This window comes from Ranitomeya variabilis, chromosome 4, assembly GCF_051348905.1.
Source record: "Ranitomeya variabilis isolate aRanVar5 chromosome 4, aRanVar5.hap1, whole genome shotgun sequence".
In the NCBI taxonomy this organism is placed as follows: Eukaryota; Metazoa; Chordata; class Amphibia; order Anura; family Dendrobatidae; genus Ranitomeya; species Ranitomeya variabilis.
The window spans coordinates 578368008-578386884 of NC_135235.1; the positions used below are offsets into that span (position 1 = coordinate 578368008).

At 42.6% G+C, this 18877-nt stretch overlaps 1 protein-coding gene across 1 annotated transcript in view; it reads right to left on the reverse strand.

Annotated features, from left to right (window-relative positions):
• The window catches only part of PTK6 (protein tyrosine kinase 6), a 31343-nt gene extending 24915 nt beyond the window's left edge, over positions 1 to 6428 (reverse strand). The window contains exon 1 of the mRNA XM_077252946.1: positions 6032 to 6428. Coding sequence (XP_077109061.1) covers positions 6032 to 6258 — 227 coding nt within the window. The 5' untranslated portion in view covers positions 6259 to 6428. The remainder of the gene's footprint in view (positions 1 to 6031) is intronic.
• Positions 6429 to 18877: the final 12449 nt, after the last annotated feature.

An 18877-nucleotide genomic window follows, 5' to 3' on the forward strand; every position in this document is an offset into this window, starting at 1 on the left:
TTTTATTCCATCTCCAACATTGTGGACTTTCTATCTATAGTGATCATGCTCCTATTGATGGTCTTCAGAAAATTATTTTCAATGGTCCAATAAGGGATGTTCTCCAGAAAGTAGGTAACACTTAGTCTTTAATCATATAGGATAAAAAAATGGCAGAATGTGCACATATTAAAAAAAAAAAACCCATAATGCTTACGCGTTTAAGGTAGAAAGATTTTAATCATATCAGAAAAGTGTGACCAGACTGATTCTGGAGAAATCCAGGGAAAGACAATTGGATGGGATGAAGAGTAAAGTGGAAGAAGGCAGTGGATCCTCTAGAAATTGGTGGATAATGGGGTTTTCCATTGTTTGACCCACTACTCCTCAGTCTTTGCACCAATAGTGGTGCCGTAAGGTCTCTAAAACATTCCACATGCATGAATGATCGTACACGTTATTTGTATGTCAACTGTCCTGAACCCACCGATTTGGGCAGATGCTGACATTCATCTAATGTATATGGTGGCCTCTTTTCTCCCGATGGCAGAAGTTAGGGAAGATCAGGACGGAGCAGATGGATTTAAACTCCCCAACCCTTTTGTCACCAGAGGAGTCTAGCCGTAGCACGATATTGTCTTCCAGCATGTCCCTCACACAACCTGCTCTCCACTCCGGCTCCGAGAGAGTTGTCACATTTGGAGTACCCTCCTTTATTATTTCTATACTCCCTGTTTGGGATTAATTGCTCATGTGTTCACCAAAGAAGTCATGAAACCTATAGCCCTAAATGGTGACCTCTCCCAATGATGGAGCCGATTTTCAATCATTACTGGAAGTTTTTTTCCTTACATTTAGAACATTGCAGGACAACTAGGAAGACCTTCACCCTGGTATGTCTAATTAGATGTTGTGTATGGAGCTTCTTAACATATGTGCCCACAGTTTATTGAGGAGTTTAAGCAAAAAAAAAAGCTTAAAAAACACTTAAAACACTCTCCCTGTTCATTTACTTTGTGAGACATTGTTGTTTTTCATATATTCAATGTCTTGAGCCTATTTTTTTTCTATTTTGAAAAACTGGTGAAAAAAAGTGCATGTCATTCCTTTGAATTGGGTCCTGATGGACTCTGCTCCCAAGTAGGCATTGTCCAATCAAAAGGCTACAAAAAAGAAAAAACACTCCAAGAAACGAAAAACTCCTCCACTATAAATCTTATGCCATTTTTAAGATGCGCCTGAATCATTAACTCCAACCTTCTGGTCGACGCTGGTCTTGATGAATCGGGGCCTATATACAGTGTCTTAAGAAAGTATTTGGCTCCCTGGAACTTTTCAACCTTTTTTCCGCATATCATGCTTCAAACATAAAGATACCAAATATAAATTTTTGGTGAAGAATCAATAACAAGTGGAACACAATTGTGAAGTTGAACAAAATTTATTGGCTATTTTAAATTTTTGTGGAAATTCAAGAACTGAAAAGTGGGGCGTGCAATATTATTCGGGCCCTTTAACTTAATACTTTGTTGTGCCACCTTTTGCTGCAATTACAGCTGCAAGTCGCTTGGGGTATGTCTCTATCAGTTTTGTATATCGAGAGACTGAAATTCTTTCCCATTCTTCCTTGGAAACAGCTCGAGCTCAGTGAGGTTTGATGGAGATCGCTTGTGAACAGCAGTTTTCAGCTCTTTCCACAGATTCTCGATTGGATTGAGGTCTGGACTTTGACTTGGCCATTCTAACACCTGGATATGTTTATTTGTGAACCATTCCATTGTAGATTTTGCTTTATGTTTGGGATCATTGTCTTGTTGGAAGACAAATCTCCGTCCCAATCTCAGGTCTTTTGCAGACTCCAGTAGGTTTTCTTCAAGAATGGTCCTGTATTTGGCTCCATCCATTGTGCCATCAATTTTAACCTTCTTCTCTGTCCCTGCTGAAGAAAAACAGGCCCAAACCATGATGCTGCCACCACCATGTTTGATAGTGGGGATGGTGTGTACAGGGTGATGAGCTGTGTTGCCTTTATGCCAAACATATCGTTTGGCATTGTTGCCAAAAAGTTTGATTTTGGTTTTATCTGACCAGAGCACCTTCTTCCACATGTTTGGTGTATCTCCCAGGTGGCTTTTTGCAAACTTTAAACAACACTTTTTATGGATATCTTTGAGAAATGGCTTTCTTCTTGCCACTCTTCCATAAAGGCCAGATTTGTGCAGTTTACGACTGATTGTTGTCCTATGGACAGACTGTCCCACCTCAGCTCTAGATCTTTGCAGTTCATCCAGAGTGATCATGGGCGTCTTGGCTGCATCTCTGGTCAGTCTTCTCCTTGTTTGAGATGAAAGTTTAGAGGGACGGCCGGGTCTTGGTAGATTTGCAGTGATACTCCTTCCATTTCAATATGATCGCTTGCACAGTGCTCCTTGGGATGTTTAAAATTTTGGAAATCATTTTGTATCCTAATCCAGCTTTAAACTTCTCCACAACAGTATCACGGACCTGCCTGTTGTGCTCCTTGGTCTTCATGATGCTCTCTGTGCTTCCAACAGAATCCTGAGACTATCACAGAGCAGGTGCATTTATACGGAGACTTGATCACACACAGGTGGATTATATTTATCATCATTAGGCATTTAGGATAACATTGGATCATTCAGAGATCCACAATGAACTTCTGGAGTGAGTTTGCTGCACTGAAAGTAAAAGGGCCGAATAATATTGCACGCCCCACTTTTCAGTTTTTGAATTTCCACAAAAATTTAAAACAACCAATAAATTTTGTTCAACTTCCCAATTGTGTTCCACTTATTGTTGATTCTTCACCAAAAATTTACATTTGGTATCTTTTATGTTTGAAGCATGATATGTGGGAAAAGGTTGAAAAGTTCCAGGGAGCTGAATACTTTCGCAAGGCACTGTATTTGAAAGTATAGAGCAAAGAAACTTCATCAAAATGACCACCGGTGTTTTCTTGCATTGTTTTTTTCCTTGGGAAACTCACCTTAAAAACACTGTGTGCATATACCCCAGAGTAGCATTTTCTGAAGAGGTTTCCACTAAAAAAACTCATAGTTTCTGAGTACCTCAAATAAAAATAAATCTGTGTGCACACATCCTAATAGTCTCATTTTGACCCTCAGGCCATGTGCACACGTTCAGGATTTCTTGCAGAAATTTCCTGAAGAAAACCGGAAATTTTCTGCAAGAAATCCGCATTTTTTTTTGCGTTTTTTTTCCGTTTTTTTTGCGTTTTTTTTAGCATTCTGCAAGCGTAATTAGCTTGTAGAATGCTAAAGTTTTCCAAGCGATCTGTAGCATCGCTTGGAAAACTGACTGACAGGTTGGTCACACTTGTCAAACATAGCGTTTGACAAGTGTGACCAACTTTTTACTATAGATGCAGCTTATGCAGCATCTATAGTAAAAGATAGAATGTTTAAAAATAATAAAAAAAATAAAAAAAATGGTTATACTCACCCAGACATCTCCTCAGCGGCGTCCGTTCCTCTTCCTATAGCTGCTGTGCGCGCAGGACCTTCCATGATGTCGCGGTCATGTGAGCGGTCACGTGAGCGGTCACATGACCGCTCACGACCAATCACAAGACAGTGACGTCATCGGCAGGTCCTTCACCGCACACCAGCTACAGAAACCGAAGCGGCAGCATGCAGCTGAGAGGCGGGAAGACATCGAGGGTGAGTATAGGACTATTTTTTATTTTAATTCTTTTTTTTTTTGACCAATTATATGGTGCCCAGTGCGTGGAGGAGAGTCTCCTCTCCTCCACCCTGGGTACCAACCGCATATAATCTGCTTACTTCCCGCATGGTGTGCACAGCCCCGTGCGGGAAGTAAGCAGATCAATGGACTCCTAGGTGTGCGTAATCCCCGCAATTCCGCATCTTTAATGAACATGTTGCTTTTTTTTCCGCGATGCGATTTTTTTGCGGAAAAAAAGGCTACATTTGCACAAAAAATGCGGAATACACTGAAAATAGTGGGAGGCATATGTTAGAGTTTTTTTCGCGTTTTTATCACGTTTTTATAGCGAAAAAACGCGAAAAATACTGAACGTGTGCACATGGCCTCACATATGCCTCCCATTATTTTCAGTGTATTCCGCATTTTTTGTGCAAATGTAGCCTTTTTTTCCGCGAAAAAATCGCATCGCGGAAAAAAAAGCAACATGTTCATTAAAGATGCGGAATTGCGGGGATTCCGCACACCTAGGAGTCCATTGATCTGCTTACTTCCCGCACGGGGCTGTGCACACCATGCGGGAAGTAAGCAGATTATGTGCGGTTGGTACCCAGGGTGGAGGAGAGGAGACTCTCCTCCACGCACTGGGCACCATATAATTGGTCAAAAAAAAAATAATTAAAATAAAAAATAGTCCTATACTCACCCTCGATGTCTTCCCGCCTCTCAGCTGCATGCTGCCGCTTCGGTTTCTGTAGCTGGTGTGCGGTGAAGGACCTGCCGATGACGTCACTGTTTTGTGATTGGTCGTGAGCGGTCATGTGACCGCTCACGTGATCGCTCACATGACCGCGACGTCATGGAAGGTCCTGCGCGCACAGCAGCTATAGGAAGAGGAACGGACGCCGCTGAGGAGATGTCTGGGTGAGTATAACCATTTTTTTTATTTTTTTTATTATTTTTAAACATTCTCTCTTTTACTATAGATGCTGCATAAGCAGCATCTATAGTAAAAAGTTGGTCACACTTGTCAAACGCTATGTTTGACAAGTGTGACCAACCTCTCAGTCAGTTTTCCAAGCGATGCTACAGATCGCTTGGAAAACTTTAGCATTCTACAAGCTAATTACGCTTGCAGAATGCTAAAAAAAACGCAAAAAAAACGGAAAAAAAACGCAAAAAAAAATGCGGATTTCTTGCAGAAAATTTCCGGTTTTCTTCAGGAAATTTCTGCAAGAAATCCTGAACGTGTGCACATGGCCTTAGAGTTTTTTTCGCGTTTTTATCACATTTTTATAGCGAAAAAACGCGAAAAAAAACGCGAAAAATACTGAACGTGTGCACATGGCCTCAAACTCAAGGCTAAAAAAAACCTCTTGGATATAGACAAACGTAGATTAGGAGTTTGGGTTGTTCATTGGTTAGAACAGCTGAACGATTGTGGTCCAAAGTTCACAAGATGACCATTTATTTACCCAAGCAAAAATTATCTCCATTTGTTTAACAAACCTCTGTGGGCTCCAATCACTTAGGGCTTATTCAGATGTCAGTATTTTCCAAGAAAAATGGATCAGTATTATTGATCAGAGTAAGGTCCGAGTGTTGTCAGTTTTTCTCATATGTGGAAACAAGCAAAAAACAAAGTTTCTCCACCTTCTCCTATCCATCAGTGGACAGCACATGGATGGCATCAAATTTTTTCCCAGACCCATAGACCTGCATTGCTGACACTCAGATCAATATCAGACATGTTTCTGCAATTTTGGCATGGACCACTGGGTTCGAAGAAAAAATCTGAAATGAGGGCAGCCCCATAGACTGTTAAGGGTACGGTTGCAAAAAAAATTGATAACACTCATACATGAAAACTGACATCTGAATGAGGCCTTAGGTTCACAGTTCAGTTCCATCTAATGGAAGCGGTCTGGTTATTTACTCTCTCCTACAATGTACTATGGGTTTTGTTGGTGGTTACGTTGCTATTATTTATGCCAAACTTATCAAAGTGTTGCACAATGGTTGATCCATTTGGCACATCTACAGATGCGTCACCTCCGCCCAGAGCTGTTTTTCCACTTTTTACTCTACCCCCTGCTAAAGTGAGAATTGCACATTTTTTACATAGTTTTAAAAATTTGCAAACAATAAGTCTGTATTAGATCTTTTTTTTGGCATAGATCATGCTGACATGGCAAGAGCAGTGGGCATAGCAAAAAGTTGCAGATTTTGGCTCACAGTGTGTAACAAAACCCCCCCAAATCTTCATAATTTCCCCCGTTGTATCAAGCTAAGTGCGAGCGTAATTGCTCTAAGATGCTACATGTATAAGTAATATTGAACTACTTACGGCTGTTCTTCCACCGTTCCTTCTTCTGCCATATAATTATATGGCACGAACCCCTTCTCGCCAGTCTTGGTGCCATCTGCTCTCAGCTTCTCCACCATCCACCAGTCCCCACTTCTGTCCAGAGCTTGGAAACGATCTCCAGCTTTGAAGCTCAGCTCCTGACGGCCAGCACCTTTAAAGTCCCATTGACTTACATACCTATTGGTCGGTTGGTTGAGGTCGCCCATGTTGTACGGGGGATTCAACTACCTCACATGCACTCAACCTAAGTCAGAAGAGACTGTTTACTGGCTAAGACTTTCCGGTCCGGGAATTCTTATAAGATGGGTGTGGAGGCTTAAGAACCACATAAGAAAGAAGGTCGGATGAAATATGTAAATATCACAGGTCACAATGCAGTGATTGCTGCGTCCGGGCATTGGAATTATTACCTTTTACTTCCTCATTGCTTTTTACTATTAGCAGTAGCACCTCTGTCACATGGGAGGAGACAAGTGAGGCAAGTTCACCTGTTTTTATGTAAGAGGAGGGAAAACCCAAGAATCAGCACTTAATCATGAGACTTTCACATCACCAGATTAGCATTTAGTAATATAAATCTACGAGTCGTCTTCTTATATCAAGCTCCAAGAAGTAGAATTCAGGCACTTCTGTGTCTGGGAAATGCTTAAGTGACAACTTCTGTACCCACTTTGTGCAGTGGAGCTATGCCAGCAGGTTCTGCCTGCCAAGGGCTCATTCAGATGTCAGTTTTTCACAGATAGAACTTGTACCTATTATAATCTATATGGCCGTTCACATGTCTATGTGTTTTTGCAGACTGAGTGACAAAATCATGAGTCTCAGTTCAAACCCGCCAATGCAAATCCTTGGGTCCATGTGTAAGGAGGTGGAGGTGCTACCCACATCCCCCCTTGAAGACACGTGTATTGTTTCAATGTATTTTGATGTGCAAAGAATTTAGTGATATACCTCAATAGTAATGGAGTTGTGTTTTGACAGCCACAGTTAGTTATTAGAGACAATTAATGTTAATGGTTGGGACTAGCCCAGAGTGGGAGGGGCTAAGGTGAAGGAACAAAGAGCGTTAGGCCGGCGTCACACTGGCGTTTTATCGGCCGAGTGCAATGCGATAAAAAAATCGCATTGCACTCGGACCAATGTTAAGCTATGGGGCAGCTCCCACCAGCCGACTTTTTGTCGGCCGTTTTCCTCAGTCCAAGACAATCACAGCATGCTGCGATTGTCTCGGACCGAGGAAAACTCTCGGCTCACTCGCACCCATATAAGCCTATGGGTGCGAGTGAGGCAACGCACATCACTTGGATATCATCCAAGTGATGTGCGTTATAAGCAGACCCCAGCAATGGAGGAGATGGAGAGATTCATTTCTCCGCCTCCTCCGCAGCTGTGCTCCGATCCTCCCTGTGCGAGAGACTCGGAGCACAGACACAAGACACTCGGCTCCTGCTCTGCTGTGAGCAGGAGCCGAGTGTCATTAGTGTCTGAGTGTCTCGCATCGGATGCAATATGCCAGTGTGACGCAGGCCTTAACTGTCGGTAGGTCAGATAGGGTTTAGCCTGCAATGAAGCGGACCTATGGTCTGACTAATCAGCAGAGTCATGTGAAGTGGGTGTTTCTGAAGTGAGAGGAGACTGAGGGTACTGTCACACAGTACCATTTTGATCGCTACGACGGCACGATCCGTGACGTCGCAGCGATCGTATGATTATCGCTCCAGCGTCGTAGACTGCGGTCACACGTTGCAATCACGGCGCTGGAGCGATGCCGAAGTCCCCGGTAACCAGGGTAAACATCGGGTAGCTAAGCGCAGGGCCGCGCTTAGTAACCCGATGTTTACCGTGGTTACCAGCGTAAACGTAAAAAAAACAAACAGTACATACTTACATTCCGGTGTCTGTCCCCGGCGTTCTGCTTCTCTCCACTGTGTAAGCGCCATAGCCGGCAAGCACAGCGGTGACGTCAGACGTCACCGCTGTGCTCGCTTTCCGGCTGGCAGACGCTCACACAGTGGAGAGAAGCTGAGACGCTGGAGGACAGACACCGGAATGTAAGTATGTACTGTTTGTTTTTTTACGTTTACGCTGGTAACCACGGTAAACATCGGGTTACTAAGCGCGGCCCTGCGCTTAGTTACCCGATGTTTACCCTGGTTACAAGCGAACACATCGCTGGATCGCTGTCACACACAACGATCCAGCGATGTCAGCGGGTGATCAAGCGACGAAAGAAAGTTCCACACGATCTGCTACGACGTACGATTCTCAGCAGGATCCCTGATCGCTGCTGCGTGTCAGACACTGCGATATCGTAACGATATCGCTAGAACGTCACGAATCGTACCGTCGTAGCGATCAAAATGGTACTGTGTGACAGTACCCTGAGACTATGGATAGCGTAATCCAGAATAGAGGCAAGGAAAAGTGATAGAAGGAGTGTGTGATCTTCCAGAGACTGGATCTGGGGCAGGAAGCCTAGAGTGACGGTTCTGAGTTTGGACGTCAAAGAGGTAATGGAACAGATCAGAATAGGGAATTATGAGACAAAATGAGTGCTGAGGCACCGGCAAGCAGAGAAGCTAAGTGACAGCCATGGTGGCATAAGTAGGATGCATTGGGTTGATGTACAGGATTTTCACTTACTGGACTGTAGTGCTATTTTTGGGGATGAGGGAAGCTCCGACAGCACTGTGCTAGGTTGTGGTGAAGACAGAGGAACTAACTGAGACACAGAGCTATGCAAAGACATCCAACTAAAGGTACCGTTACACTAAGCGACGCTCCAGCGATATAGACAACGATCCGACCTAAACTAGATCGCTGGAGCGTCGCTGTTAGGTCACTGTAGAGACGTCAAACACAGCAACTCCAGAACGATGCAGGAGCGATCCAGTGACGTAATGGCGACTTACTTATCGTTCACGCTCCATGTAAAAACATTGCTGACATTGTTGCTTTTGCTGTCAAACATGACAATACACGCCGATCTAGCGACCAAATAAAGTTCCAGACTTCTAGCTCCGACCAGCGATATAACAGCGGGATCCAGATTGCTGCTGTGTGTCAAACTCAACGAGATCGCTATCCAGGATGCTGCAACGTCACGGATCGTTGTCGTTCTTGTTGGAAAGTTGTTTAGTGTGAAGGTACCTTTAGGCAAAGGTATAACTGACAATGACTACTAATAGCTAGCCAGTTAAATACCTTGCAAATCATTAAAGATGGGAGGCACCTCAGGAAACGCCAGCAGACTAAACCAGATAGATCAGCAGGACTGTCAATGAAACTGCTGACAGCCCAGCACGCCACAGGTTTAGATTGGATGACGGGACTGTCACTCACACAGCCAGCAGTCCATCACACTCCAGATTCCATAGGACGGCTGAGCTGTCACTCAGTTTTCCTAGGCCACAGACAGTTATGAAACCATGACAGTAACTCAGTATCAGTACAGGATAAGTAATGTAATGTATGTACACAGTGACTGCATCAGTAGAATAGTGAGTGCAGCTCTGGAGTATAATACAGGATGTAACTCAGGATCAGTACAGGATAAGCAATGTAATGTATGTACACAGTGACTGCACCAGCAGAATAGTGAGTGCAGCTCTGGGGTATAATACAGGATGTAACTCAGGATCAGTACAGGATAAGTAATGTAAGTACACCGTGACTCCACCAGCAGAATAGTGAGTGCAGCTCTGGAGTATAATACAGGATGTAACTCAGGATCAGTACAGGATTAGTAATGTATGTACCCAGTGACAGCACCAGCAGTATAGTGAGTGCAGCTCTGGGGTATAATACAGGATGTAACTCAGGATCAGTGTAGGATAAGTAATGTAATGTATGTATACAGTGACTCCACCAGCAGAATAGTGAGTGCAGCTCTGGAGTATAATACAGAATGTAACTCAGGATCAGTACAGGATAAGTAATGTAATGTATGTATGTAACAAGGGCAACCAGGGGGATAGTTGTTGGCGAGTTGTTTACAGGTATAGTACATGGACAGAGTCCACTGAGCAAATGGTCAGGGAGCACCCCCAGGCCCCTACACATAGATAGACGGGACCAACACAGCTTTTCCCCACAGGTTACCTTCTCTTCCTCTGGTCACAGCAGTCCAGGCAAATAAGGGTCCGAAAGGAAGCTGTACTCCAACAGGGAAAAAGGAACTTTTATTGAACAAACGATGAAGGATGGACAAAAAGAAAATTTCAACACTGGCTTCCTATTCTTTCACCGACATACCCACAACGTCCACAGTGGCCGAGATTCGCAGTCATCCAATTGCTGGCATCTGGGTGCCTGAGACCCCTTCAGCGAAGGCCCTTCCCAAGTCCAGGGGGCCTGTGTTGTAAGCCTTCAGTCTGTATAACTCCTTGGTCCAGGACAGCAGATCTCTCCCATCCGGGAATCTGGCAATGCCCCTTCTGTAGCACACATCTGCCCTGAACGACGTACCTGGGCCTACTTTACTGCTTGCAGGCCAAGACTTCATGTCTGCTCTGGAGGCTGCTGACCCAGCCCCTTAAGTTGCTTAACTTTTTCCCTACTTCTAACACACAGTTACATACATTAACATAGTAAACATTAGGACCAGGCAAACAGCACAATACATTAAGAATACATAGCATATTATATACAGTGCACAGGGGGGTGACATGGAAGGAGAGGAGGGCGCAACTGAGGGGACCTGCCACCGCCTTACATGTACAGAGTGACTCCACCAGCAGAATAGTGAGTGCAGCTCTGGAGTATAAAACAGGATGTCATTCAATTTAAGTACAGGATAAGTAATCCAATATACAGTGGGGAAAAAAGTATTTAGTCAGCCACCAATTGTGCAAGTTCTCCCACTTAAAAAGATGAGAGAGGCCAGTAATTGACATCATCATCAACTATGAGAGTCAAAATGAGAAAACAAATCCAGAAAATCACCTTGTCTGATTTGGCAAGATTTATTTTGCAAATTATGGTGGAAAATAAGTATTTGGTCATTAACAAAAGTTCATCTCAATATTTTGCTATATATCCTTTTTGGCAATAACAGAGGTCAAATGTTTTCTGCAAGTCTTCACAAGGTTGGCATACTGTTATGATCCTAGTGGCTTAGGATCACAAATCTAACCAGCTAAGTAGAAAATAATAGGACGAGCTCTGGGGATGTGGTAACTGGACTAACCGCAAACCTGATCCTAACCGCACACACTATAGGCAGCCGTGGAACGTTTCCTGAAATCCTAGACGTCTCTTCACGGCCTGAGAAACTGACTACCCCTAAAGAGAAAGTAAAGACCTCACTTGCCTCAGAGAAATCCCCCAGAGATATAGATGCCCCCCACAAATAATAACGGTGAGTTAAGAGGAAAAGACAAACGCAGAGATGAAACAGGTTAAGCAAATGAGGCCCGCTAACGCTAGATAGCAGAAAATAGCAAGGGATCTGTGCGGTCAGTAAAAAACCCTATGCAAAAATATCCACGCAGAGAATGCGAGAACCCCCACACCAACTAACGATGTGGGGGGAGCAACTCAGCACCCCAGAGCACCAGCAAGCAGGGAAATCACATATTAGCAAGCTGGACAAAAACTCATCATATACTAGGAAACATCTTGAACACAGATGAGCAAAAATAAGCAAACAGAACTTAGCTTCTCTTGGAGAGACTGATAACGGATGTAGACAGGAGCAATCAGAATAGCACTGAATACAACGGCAACAGGCAAGGAATGAAGGACCAGGTGGATTAAATAGGAAACCTAACTAGCAGATGACGAGACAGCTGATCCTGCCAGAAACCTGCAAAATAACAAAAAGAGCCACCAGGAGGAGCCCAAAGAGAGAACTCACACAGTACCACTCATGACCACAGGAGGGAGCCCGGAAACAGAGTTCACAACAGCATACACTGTTGGTGGTATGTTGGCCCATTCCTCCATGCAGACTGGAGGACTGGCTAGGCCACTCCAGGACCTTCATATGCTTCTTATGAAGCCACTCCTTCGTTGCCCTGGTGGTGTGCTTGAGATCATTATCATGCTGAAAGACCCATCCACGTTTAATCTTCAATGCCCTTGCTGATGGAAGGCAGTTTGCACTCAAATTCTCACGATACTTGACCTTATTCATTCTTTCATTTACACGGATCAGTCATCCTGGTCTCTTTGCAGAGAAACAGCCCCAAAGCATGATGTTGCCACCCCTATGATTCACAGTAGGTATGGTGTTCTTTGGATGCAACTCAACAGTCTGTCTCCTCCAAACACGATGAGTTTTGTTTCCACCAAACAGTTCTACCTTGGTATCATCAGACCATATGACATTATCCCAATACTCTTCTGGATAATCCAAATTGTAATAATTATAGGGGATAACTAAGGAGACTCTTTGCATGGAACAAGACAACTACAGGACACAGTTTTATAAGTGGTAAAGTCTATATTATCACACGGTGATTCAAACAGGTGCAGAGAGAAACTCAAGTCCACAACACTTGGTGTAAATATTAAACGCAGCTTAGCAGTCTATAGGGAACTTCAGAGGAAAATGCAATCACGCAGAAAGTCTATGAAGCACAATTATTCTTGAGGATACTTGACACAAATAAGTCCTTGTTTTAGTCCAAACACAGATAGCTATGCTTATAAGGCAGTTCAAATAATATCTTAGCACAACCAGGGAGGCCTGGGTAATAGTCTCAAGTTTTTGCAGAGCAGCAACAGCTTACGTGTCCAGCAAATGCAGATGGAAGTAAACACGAGCAGCAGATGAAGGAGGATTACTGGAAACTGGTGTATGCAGCAGGAACTCAGAGCAGAGTAGCAGGATAACCACACAGGTATATAGCCAGGGAGTCACCAGGGTCAGGAGCTGGATGCAAGGCAGAATACTCTAGCACAGAATGAAGGCTGGGGTGGAGTTTTATAGCAGGAAGACACAGTGCACATGAGACCAAAGACGCCATCTTGGAAAAGGGCAGTAATGCAAAAAGGTAATAAAAATGTTCAGAGTCCTGACACAAATGGTCTCTAGCAAACTTCATACGGGAGCCTCTTAAAGAAGAAATTACAGGTCTGTGAGAGCCAGAAATTTTGCATATTTTTAGGTGACCAAATACTTATTTTCCACCATAATTTGCAATATAAATCTTGACAAATCAGACAACGTGATTTTCTGGATTTGTTTTCTCATTTTGACTCTGATAGTTGTGGTCTACCTATGATGTCAATTACAGGCCTCTCTCATCTTTTTAAGTGGGAGAACTTGCACAATTGGTGACTGACTAAATAATTTTTCCCCACTGTATATGTAGACATATTTCCCATTCTGGACTAGTGAATTTGTTGTGCTGAATTTATAAACATACTAGATTCATGCAAAAAAACTAGTGCCATAGCCAGTCAAAGATGTGACCAGTCACTTATACATACCTTTTATTGCTAGCTGTATCAGATTTCTTCTACTTTTCACCCCTGCTCCTTTCCTATGAAGTATTCTTATTATGCAATCTCTATGCCACTCGTTGGCCTTTTCTCCATTAATGATTTATTCTTATCAATACCGTGGTGTTTTTTTTCTTGGCATTTGTTACTGCATTTTTGCACATATAAAGTATTTTTCTTTGGGGCCGTCCTTTTTTTATGTGCAGATTCTTGTCTTATAGCTAGTTACTAAATTTAACCCTTTGCAATTTTAGTGTATTTTAGTGTATTTTTTCAATAAAGATTGCATTTTTTTTAAAGTATCCCATAATTAGTTACTTTTTAGGTGATATGTTGGTAGTTCTTACTGGAGGGCTTACTATCGGGACCCTTCATAGGTATTCATTGTCTTCCCATGAAAATGATGCAGACATTAAGTCTTACATTTATGGAAGATTTTGTATTTTGGCAATTTTCTTATGTTACCCTCCACAAATAGGAACAATACACTATAAGGAATGAAAAAGATAAATACAAATAATACATACTGTAAATCTTAACATAGTGATGTCAACTTATTTCCACCATATAAAGAGAACCTGACAGAAGATTCATGCATGACCACGGGCAGCATGAATCAGACACCGGTTATGTTATTGCAGTCATGTGTGTTTTACTCTGGGATTCTATGGCCTTTCACTTTCAAAGAAAGCAAACTTTGAAAGGTCTTACTGGAGACTATGGGCTCGATTCATCAATTACTCAAGTAGTTTTAAAATCTTTCACCAACAAGCACACCTTGTTTCAGCTCCAGCTCAACTCACTGTGTTGAGCTAACCCAGCTACCTGATATTAGACTTGGAAGACCTGGACAGGAGTATGGGAGCAACCTCTCCCGCCCAGGCTCTTTTGGTCTCTCCTAAATCCCGGACCCAAAATCTGATCAAAATAAATCCATCTCAATAACCTTACCTCCTGCTTTCTTACAAAACACACGGAGAAAGAAACCTGTCAATCATAGGGAGCAGGAAGGGGAGAAGCCATCAGGGACCGGTCTTGGACTAGTCCTACTTTTCAATGTACTGTATGCTTTTGCTGAATCGCTGCAAAATAAAACATGCACAACTGCAATAAAGCAACCACTGTCTGATTCTTGCCTCCTGAGGTTCAGGCATGAATCTCCTGTCAGTTTCACTTCAATGTAAAATGGTGCTAATTACAATCAAAATACCAAAAAGATTGAGGATGCATCTATTTTTTTTTTTTACACATCCCCTGTTCATAATGAATGTCCAGGAATTTAGAGGCGGTTGGCAACTTCCCTTTGTGGATGGCAATAAGTTCCCACAACTTTGTATTTACCGTATGTTCTATTCCATTATTATTATTATTATTATTTATTTATTTATATAGCACCATTAATTCCATAGTGCTGTACATGAGATTAAAGGTTTACAAAAAATCCAATTATACTTTGGTAATCTAGTCATCATTATAGTTATCATATTCTATTCTTATTCATCATTTGTGGGTTTTTTAAATCATGTTCCTTTTTTGTCTTGTGATATTAGTTGCGAAAATTTAAAAAAATGCCCATATTTCACATTTTGAACTATTCTTGCAACTTTTTGTGCAGAAAAGTCACAAAAATTGCTCTAAAATACTGACATACACAATTTTTTAAAAAGTCAGCAATGATGAATCAGGCGAAAACATCTGAATTGATAGACTCTGCACATTAAGCGGGAAAACTAAACAGGCAAGCCCAAAAGTAAATAGAATTCAAAAAAGGTGCAACTAAAATAATAAATTGAGTGAAAACAAAAAAAAAGGTGCAAGGCACACATAACTTGGCATAAAACAGGCACTAAGGCAATGATGAATCAGGGTCATAATGTATCTTCATATCATGGTGGTTTCCAATAGGGAGGGTTCACTATCACAGGATCTCCCTCTGTTACCTTGACATGCCACAACAGTTATCCACAATGAGAAAAATGGTTGTTTTTACAGAAACAGCGCCACTTTTGCCAACAGACTGTGTCTGTTATTGCAACACCTATAACTCTTTTCTGGTCTTTTTAGTGACTGTAATTATAAGATTATTTTTTCAAACCAGGAGAACATAATGGATCAAAGTCATTCAGTATGTGCATAACGTTTGGCAAATGTTTGCCTTATTCCTGTTCTAATTGCTGGAATATTCTCCTTTCCACGGTCTCTTCTTAGGTTTCATGTTCCAGCATTTGAACATTAAGCTATAGACATCAGAGCTGCAAAGGGGCGGCATGGGCAGTCGATATCCATATTCCAACTTTGTGAATAATTCTGAATATTTTATACCTTAAATTATAATAAACGCTGTGTACTGAAATAGTTTGTGTGATGTCCATTATTAGGAGTGAAAGAAAGTATTTGGCAGATTCTGGTAGTTATTGCAGAGATATCACAGATCATAGGCCCCCATGCACATTAGACTAATGTCGGCCAAACCTGCCAATATTGATGTGTTCGGCCAACAGTCTAACGTGTATGGAGACGTTGGCCGATTGATGGTCGGGAAGATGTCAATCATGCATGTCCGAATTCAGACTGCCAAACTCATCGTTCTCCTGGAGATAAGCTGCCTGCCAATGTGCCAGTTGCCAACTTTCTCATAGAGAACGCAGGAGAGCTTGGCCGATCAAGCCCTACTGTATAGTAGAGACACTGCCAAGATGACTGTCAGCCGAATGATCAGCTGATGCATCGACAGATATCTACTGTGTATGGCCGTCTTTAAGCTGACCATATGAAAGCAGGTCACTGGATGCAGACAAGGACAAGGCGGAAGTAACCAACTTAACTATTTATTTTTCGAACACGGATATAGTAAGGGGAGAGATTAAACAGAAAGTAAATTGTATGGGATGAGGGTATTCACAACATACAATTGTACAAAAGTTGTTATCAATGCACTATAAGGGTATGTGCACACAATCAGTGATCGCTGCAGGTTTGACGCTGTGTATGGCCAGCTGTTACAGCATAATGGATGGGATTTCAAGAAATTCTATGACCATTATGCATCCACAAACGCCCACGGATCACCCATGGAGACGGACAAAGCGCTGCTACTTATGTAGACTCGCCCTTCTCGAAACACTTCTCTTATTGGTTCCGATGGGTTCCATTTGGGCAGTATGTGCCAGTCTCAGGCCACAAATGTCAAACAGCCCTGGGGAATATTCCACGGGACACCCTCTTACACACAGGTATTAGATAAAAGATAGCTGATAACAGATCAACCAATGATCTTGTGAGGTGAAGTGCCCCAGAATATTATATATATATATATATATATATATATATATATATATATATATATATAGACAAAAAAACACAGCAGCACATGTACATGAATCTAGGCCATGTGAAGACACAGACAAATATTCAAAAAAAAAAAAAAAAAAAAAAAAAGACAACGCTATTTTCCGATACCCATAGCGTCTCCATTTGTCGTGATCTTGGGTCGGGTGAGGGCTTTTTTTTTGCGTGCCGAGCTGACGTTTTTAATGATACCACTTTTGTACAGATACATTCTTTTGATCGCCCATTATTGCATTTTAATGCAATGATGCGGCGACCAAAAAAACGTAACTCTGGCGTTTCAAATTTTTTTCTCGCTATGCTGTTTAGCGATCAGGTTAATGCTTTTTTTATTGATAGATTGGGCTATTCTGAACGCGGAGATACCAAAATGTGTAGGTTTGATTTTTTTTAATTGTTTTATTTTGGATGGGGCAAAAGGGGGGTGATTTAAACTTTTATATTTTTTTATTTTTTTCATATTTTTAAAAACTTTTTTTAACTTTTGCCATGCTTCAATAGCCTCCATGGGAGGCTAGAAGCTGGCACAACTCGATCGGCTCAGCTACATAGCAGCGATCATCAGATCGCTGCTAGGTAGCTGAATTGCAGGCTTGCTATGAGCGCCGACCACAGGGTGGCGCTCACAGCAGGCCGACATCAGTAACCGTAGAGGTCTCAAGGACCTCTATGGTTACCATCCTGACATATCGCTGACCCCCGATCATGTGACGGGGGTCAGCGATGCGCTCATCGTAGTTAATTGCCGCTGTCAGCGTTTGACAGTGGCATTTAACAGGTTAATAGCGGCAGGTGGATCGCGATTCTACCTGCCGCTATTGCACGCACATGTCAGCTGTACATAACAGCTGACATATCGCGACTTTGATGTGGGCTCAGCGCCGGAGCCCACATCAAAGGGGGAGACATGACATGCACCGTACTAGTACTGGGCATGTCTTGAACGGGTTAAGGAATGAAGGTCAGTTAGTCAGAAAAATTGGGAAAACTTTGAAAGTGTCTCCAAGTGCAGTGGCAAAAACCATCAAGCGCTACAAAGAAACTTGCTCACATGAGGACCGCCCCAGGAAAGGAAGACCAAGAGTCACCTCTGCTTCTGAGGATAAGTTTATCCGAGTCACCAGCCTCAGAAATCGCAGGTTAACAGATTAGAGACCAGGTCAATGCCACACAGAGTTCTAGCAGCAGACACATAACTACAACAACTGTTAAGAGGAGACTTTGTGCAGCAGGCCTTCATGGTAAAATAGCTGCTAGGAAACCACTGTTAAGGACAGGCAACAAGCAGAATAGACTTGTTTGGGCTAAAGAACACAAGGAATGGACATTAGACCAGTGGAAATCTGTGCTTTGGTCTGATGAGTCCAAATTTGAGATTTTTGATTCCAACCACCATGTCTTTGTGCGATGCAGAAAAGGTGAACGGATGGACTCTACATGCCTGGTTCCCACCGTGAAGCATGGAGGAGGAGGTGTGATGGTGTGGGGGTGCTTTGCTGGTGACACTGTTGGGGATTTATTCAAAATTGAAGGCATAATGAACCAGCATGGCTACCACAGCATCTTGCAGCGGCATGCTATTCCATCCGGTTTGCGTATAGTTGGACCATCACTTATTTTTCAACAGGACATTGACCCCAAACACACCTCCAGGCTGTGTAAGGGCTATTTGACCAAGAAGGGGAGTGATGGGGTGCTACGCCAGATGACCTGGCCTCCACAGTCACCAGACCTGAACCCAATCGAGATGGTTTGGGGTGGGCTGGACCGCAGAGTGAAGGCAAAAGGGCCAACAAGTGCTAAGCATCTCTGGGAACTCTTCAAGATTGTTGGAAGACCATTCCCGGTGACTACCTCTTGAAGCTTATCAAGAGAATGCCAAGAGTGTGCAAAGCAGTCATCAAAGCAAAAGGTGCCTACTTTGAAGAACCTAGAATATAAGACATAATTTCAGTTGTTTCACACTTTTTTGTTAAGTATATAATTCCACATGTGTTAATTCATAGTTTTGATGCTTTCAGTGTGAAT